We start from the raw sequence: 6,457 nt of genomic DNA on the forward strand, positions 1-6,457 counted from the left end.
TTGCCCCCACAAAAGAGGGACAGAGAGGAAAAGAGACCAACACAGCTGACCAGTGATCTACAATGAGGCCGAGCTACATTCAGATTAACACACAGCTGCGGGGCGTCCTGAGATGAAGTTGTACACTGTTTGCAAGCACCACAGTATAGAGAATGAGGGTGAAGCACTCTGAACTGATTGAGCATTATTCCCCACGTTTTGCTTTGCATTTTAAGCGGTGATCCAGTTCATGTGACTCAGAAGCATTTTCTTTATCTGAAACCCTGTCAGAATGTCCTCGTGTTTTTTTTTCTTTTTTTCGGGTCGCCTCCTATTTTAAAACACTTGCAGGAATATTCTGGCTCTCTAGAACTAGCTGACGGCAAGGATGCCTCCTTGTCATCCACTCACATCAGCTTGTACAGTATGTTAATGGCAAAGAACAGAAAGTAGAGCATTAAGAAGCTGGTGCAATCACAGTTTAAGATCCGAGCAGTATGACTTAGCATGAATAAGTCTACTGTATAGAAAACGTATGAAATCCAGTGAAGAAGAAAGTACTAACTATTTTTAAAAAAAAGTTTGTTTGTGCATGTGTCCTTCGAGAAGAATCCAGTGTAGCTCTGAAGAGAAAGGATGAACAGTGTGTGTAACTAAGGTCATTCAGTAATAGATGATGTTCCCTGACCTTTGTGCATGCGGAGAGGGAAGGAAAATGTCTGAAATTGTATGCGTGTTTGTGTTTGTGTGTGCATCGAAGCATCAGTGCAAGGGATCCCTCCAGGCTGAGTATTGCGACAGCTCTGCAGGTTTTCATTGGTAATGCAACAGTTGTAAATCCCAGAGGTTGACATCCCAGTGATGCAGTGCGGTATTAGTAAAATCCAGATGCAGCAGGCTGAATCCAAACTTAGTCCATTCACAATAATAATTATAATGATCATTATAATAGCCAGTCAAAACAGAGGTCTCCCCCTCCAGAAAAAAAGAAGATATTGTGTGGCCTTCTGTTTGTAGCTGCAAAGTAGGTAAACAATAAAACCAGATCTCAGTGTTCATTCATATTTTTGCACATACAGTTTAATAATCAGTGTGCGGTTAGAAGAAAACCATCATCAAAAAGCAAAAGAAACAGCCAAACAAAGAGTGGTGGGTTATTCCAGGCTGTGGGTCTCGTTGAGTCTGTTCAAGGGAAATGAGGAGGGTTTTTTTTAGACTTTGGCTCTAAAATCAAAAAAGATTAGGAGGTAATTTGTTACAGATTTGACAATCTCAGAAAAAAACAACGTTGATTAGATTAGGTCCATAAAAGCAAATTGTGTTATGCCGTGTGGAATTCCATAGTAAAAATGTAAAAGATAAAAGGTGCTCTGCTTTTTTTTCCTTTTTTTGCAGTGTGCAGTCATCAGCTGTCAAACTCTCAGCAGGTCAGGAGCTTTTCCAGGAAGTTACAAGGCAAATGTGTCCATAGCGAGTCGATGGATTGTCAAAAGTCAACCTCTTATAGTTCCAGTGAGGGCTGTGAAGTGTTCACCCAGCTTTTTGAGTCTCCTCGTGAATTTCTCAAGTGAACAAAACCACCTATTCTATCCCAGCCCGTCGTAGGTCAAAACACTTCAGGAATGAAAGCTTTTAAGATTTGAGAGGAATTTATAGGCTGTTAACTCTACAGCTCAACATGTTTTCTTGGTCTGGGAAAACGTTTGGTGTGGGAAAACACTGCATAAACAGCACTGAAGTGATGTACACTCAAGTCTTTTAGTAAGTGGGCGACAGGGCCTACTTCTTATGGGCAGTTCCTCTGGTCGTGCTGCCAGGTTTTTTTCCAGAACGACGGACGGGCACCTTGGATACAGGGATTCTGGTGCGAGCCGGGGGAGGCGCCTCGGTCTTTGGTGGAGGGGATTCAGCCTCTAGAACAGACGAGAGGGCTGACTGGCTTACAGAGTGGGGAGGTGGGGTTTGTCTGCTGCTTACTGGGATCTTGGATTCCCGAGGAAGGCTTGTGCTGCCTTTCATTGATTGGAAGGAGCAAGAGGAGGAAGAGGAAGGAGGAGTTGTTTGGGAGGTGGGGCTCAGTTTGTATTCAGTAGATGGAGAGGAAGTACTGTTTAGATCTTCATCTCCCTCCTGTTCTATATCCTCTCCTACCTCTTCTGGGTCAGTGTAGAGGTCGTGCAGGTGGTCTCCAGAGTAACTGTCGCGCGATAGGGCCGTCCTCTGGTTACGCTGCAGCCCGCTCTCATCGGGTGTTGCTGTGGGCGTTGCGGACGGTGTGTCCCAGTAACCCTCATCACTAAGTGGCTCTTTTTCTCCGGGTGATGTGGGGTGACGACCGTGTGTGTGAGGGAGGGGGGGATACGCTGCACGGCCTCCTGTTGCACCAACTACTGGAATCTTACTGAGCCCCAATGCCTTCACCGGGGGTAACCTGCGGTCCGCACTCCTGTGGGCTGAGAGCAGGTGGCTGCTGGCAGGGTTGGACATGGCACGAGGGGGATAAGTACAAGTTGGGGTGGTCGAGGGAGGCTGATGTGATCGAGGCAGAGCAGGAGAGTTGTCACCTGTTGAGGGCAGCATGTGCCAGAGCCCCTGCATGTCTGCATCATCCACTCCCTCTGGACTTGCCATTTCTTCCCCTCCGCCCATGTAGGCCACCACACCACTACCAGCCGGGTGCTGCTGTGGCGGAAGCGGTGCCCGGGCCCGTGCCGGAAGGGTAGAAGGCACTGAGCTTGTGGGAACAGAGAACATGGGCTGGGTCAGCTGCGAAGGCAGAGCGGGTTTGGTTGGGGAGCCACGAGATGTGGGACTGGTGATACCAACAGCTCTCCCAACGCCCGCTCCCACACTCCCCCCTCCTCCCCCACTGCTGCTGCTGCTGGTGCCACTGCCCCCGTTACCCGCTGGCCCTTCCTCATCTGCGTCAGCAATAATGTCACCACAGCCGGTCAGTGAATCGAAGCTCTTGAGGGATGTGACGTCAGTGAAGAGGAGAGAGCAGAGGCGGTCCACCGAAGGTTCTGACGGTGGGTCACCCGTGCTGCAGCGATCCAAAGGGGGTGTAGCGAGGGAGGGGGTGAGGCTGGAAATTGATGCTTTGGCTTTTTGGATGGGAGGGCGCAGTGGCGAGTCAGTGGGTGTGTAAGGAAAGGGGGAATCTGGTTCACCAGATTGCCCTGGCATGGCAGCACAGTGTGGTGGTGTCATGGTAACAGTAGTAGTGGGAGTCTCTGGGTTAGGGGTTGCCTCTGCATTCCCACAATCCACTTGGTGATGATGAGGAGGCGGTTCAAGGGTGAGCGTAATATCTTTTACCTTTTCAGAGTCGGCAACATCCCCATCCTTCTCCGTCTTCCGTTCCACCTCTTCCCCCTCTCCTTCGTTTGTTTTTTCCTTGCGTCTCCATCGCATGCTGCTAAAAAAGCCCTTCAAGCCCCTCCCTCTTCGAACAAGCCCTGCCCCCCCATTTGCACTCGACCTAAAACTCCCACGTCGGAGTAGAGAGAAGAAACTTAGGGATTTGCTGAGGGACCTCACCGGCCCTGCCTCCAGGATAGCAAGCCCCTCCCCTCTCTGTCCATCAGCATCGTTATTAGAGCCCGTTAGTCCATCGTGGGTTTTGCTTCGAACAAGCTCCACCGATGCCGCCGAGCCATTTCCATTCAAAGAATTCCCATTGTCAGAAGTCCCGTTGCTCCCGCTATTTGTAGCCCCTTTGTTCCTGAAGGAGAAGAAGCTGGCCATCCCAGACCCGGTGCGCCGCTTTCCGAAGAGTTTGAAGGCAGCTTTGTTGATCTTCCCTGTGGGCTGAGGGTCACACTGAGGGGCCACAGGAGGCTCCACACACTCCGTCTGCACCTCCATTATCTAGCACTCTATCGCTCCCACTCTATCGTCTCCCTCAAGCTCTTCAGCAGCCTTTCTGTCCTCTCTCTCTCTCTCTCTCTCTCTCTCTCTCTCTCTCTCTCTCTCTCTCTGGACACACATACACTCACCCTCTCTCTATCTCTGTGTCTCTCTCTCCACCCTGTTGGTTGGTGCTCTTTCACTCCCACTCTGACTTGCTCTAATGCCTGCCTGCTGGTTTTCTCTCTCTGCCTCCCTCCCTCCCCTCTCTCTCTCTCTCTCTCACACGCACACACACACATGATGGGAGCTGCTCCTTACTGTAACCATGGCAACTGGGTGGGCTAAGCAGCTTTCGTCAACGTTGGCGGGGCGCCAGTGTCTGTCCTCCACACCCTCCCCCATCCTCATCCTCCTCTCCTCCTCTACCTTCCCGGTCACCAGTGCACTGTTTGCTCTTTTCTTTTAACTACTCATCAATTTATGAGCCCCACATTGCTTCCATCCCTGTGTTTGTGTCTGTGTGTGTTTATACTGTACACGTCCCAGTGTGTTTGGTAAGTATGTAAAGATGCACACCCTCTAATGAATTATGACGGATTAGACATGAGCTCAATATGTTTATGAGCTTTCTCAGTGGATCATGAGACTAATTATAAAGACTTCTTGCATCAACTCGTTTTGGATTTGATGTTGTTTATGAATGTCTGTGGAAGATAAATCTAACATGTAAAAGCATACTAGTACAAGTTTGAGTTTGATTACTTTTAATAAATTCTTCAGATTTTTCATACTGTTGTAGTTTGTGCAAATGGTAGCTTGACATTATAAATGTATAAGTGTTACTTATTTAACCCAGTCCTGTGTATGCGTGTGTGTGTGTGTGTGTGTGTGTGTGTGTGTGTGTGTGTGTGTGTGTGTGTGTCTGTGTAAGCGTGGAGAAGCTCAAAGTAAATGAAAATAACCATGACAGATGCCGTCTTAGAGGATTCAAATACAAGACCTGCTGATCAACATTATGACCAGGCTTAGCCCGGGATATGGATTTAGAAAATACATTCCAGTGTGCACACACACACACACACACACACACACACACACACACACACACACACACACAGCTCAGACATCCCTCAAATACGTTTGGGCCATATAGGACATATAGGCCATATGGCCCCAAGCCCTCTTCCATATGGACACTCAGTACCAGGTGTCTAAGAGCTAACACATCTAACTGTCATCCTATCATCATGTGTGTGTGTGTGTGTGTGTGTGTGTGTGTGTGTGTGTGTGTGTGTGTGTGTGTGTGTGTGTGTGTGTGTGTGTCTGTGTGTGTGTGTGTGACCGACAGTAAAATCTTTCTTTTTACATTAGCTGTGGACCTCTGACAATGGACAGTGGACAGGACAATTAAGTGTTCACTAACTGGAGGGAAAAGTAGTGTTTTGCCATAACGTGTTGCCTAGTTGCCAAGTTTCTGCTACTCTTCTTTTCTTGTTCTCTTAACTATGCATACTATATAGTATTTCAGGTGTTACACTGTGTTAAGGAAAAAATGACTAAGCAAATGTGGCAAAGATAATCTAAGATGTCTTCATCTGTAAAACAAAGAAGAGATTTGAAATGGCTGATCCCCATATTTCTCCAGTTGAGCCATCGTTTATTTCCAAAATATAAGTCATCCTCGTCCGCGGTGGATTCACCCAGAGTTCCCTATTTTTCATGCAGAGCGGGCTCCACTGTGGGTGCTCTTTTTACTGCCTATTCTATCCTCCCAACCCCCCATGAATCTCCCTGATACCCCGACCCACTTACAAACCTCCTCTCCCCTCCTTCCTTCCCTCCCCTGCTCCTTTTTTTCTCCTCCTCCTCCTCCTCCTCCTCCTCAGTTGCTTTGGGCACAGGCTCTCTTCTTCCAGCCCACTGCTATCAAACAATGTCTGCATTCATCAGCCCAAGGCTCCGCACACACCCCACAGATCCACAGACATGCTCACACCCACACAAACACATTTTGAAGGCTTCCCCAGAGTGAAGCACTGAAGCATATCTTCCTCGTGCTCACCCCAAATAGGAAAGATAATCTGTCCGCTCAGCCAACAAGTCAGTCCCCCAGACTATCTGCCTGCCACTCAGTCAGTCGCCTAGTGTGCAGGTTTTCAAGTACATCAGATAGCCAAGCAGAATGCCCTACAGCCATAGCAGGTCAGCATCCGGCTTTTGGACGGACTTGAAACGGACCCTAAGCAGCAGATGGCCAACAGTGTAGACTGAGGAGTGGGCTCAGCTATCACACGATGAGACAAAGGGTGTTGCTAAGTTCTTATAACATCAGTAAGGCGTTATTACTATTTGTATATTCAGTCATTAAGACCATTCTGATGAATACTGACGCCGTATACCAGCCTTCACAATCTATGTTACGGTGTTGGTTGGATTGGGTGGGAAATATTAGGCTTAACTATCAGAAAATGAAGATACTACTCCCCTATGTAATTGTGGTTCTCAAGCATATTATGGATAATCAACAACAATTATCCATGCTTAATTCTAGAAAGAAAAGCGCCTTTGTCACAACCAAGTGATTAAAGTATTTCTCTAATTACTGTGAGCAAAACTATAGACACGT

The 6,457-nt window shown here is 47.9% G+C and overlaps 1 protein-coding gene across 1 annotated transcript; it reads right to left on the minus strand.

Annotated features, from left to right (window-relative positions):
* Positions 1 to 305: 305 nt before the first annotated feature.
* On the minus strand, positions 306 to 4,034 carry amer2 (APC membrane recruitment protein 2). Its single transcript, XM_034560513.1, has one exon. It carries the CDS (start codon positions 3,844 to 3,846, stop codon positions 1,759 to 1,761), a length of 2,088 nt encoding a protein of 695 aa, XP_034416404.1. The 5' UTR covers positions 3,847 to 4,034; the 3' UTR covers positions 306 to 1,758.
* Positions 4,035 to 6,457: the final 2,423 nt, after the last annotated feature.

Source organism: Cyclopterus lumpus, chromosome 20 (assembly GCF_009769545.1).
Source record: "Cyclopterus lumpus isolate fCycLum1 chromosome 20, fCycLum1.pri, whole genome shotgun sequence".
Taxonomy (NCBI): Eukaryota; Metazoa; Chordata; class Actinopteri; order Perciformes; family Cyclopteridae; genus Cyclopterus; species Cyclopterus lumpus.

What these genes read in the sequence shown, in the direction of transcription:
- amer2 (XM_034560513.1), bottom strand. Translation starts at nt 3,846, where the DNA reads ATGGAGGTGCAGACGGAGTGTGTGGAGCCTCCTGTGGCCCCTCAGTGT.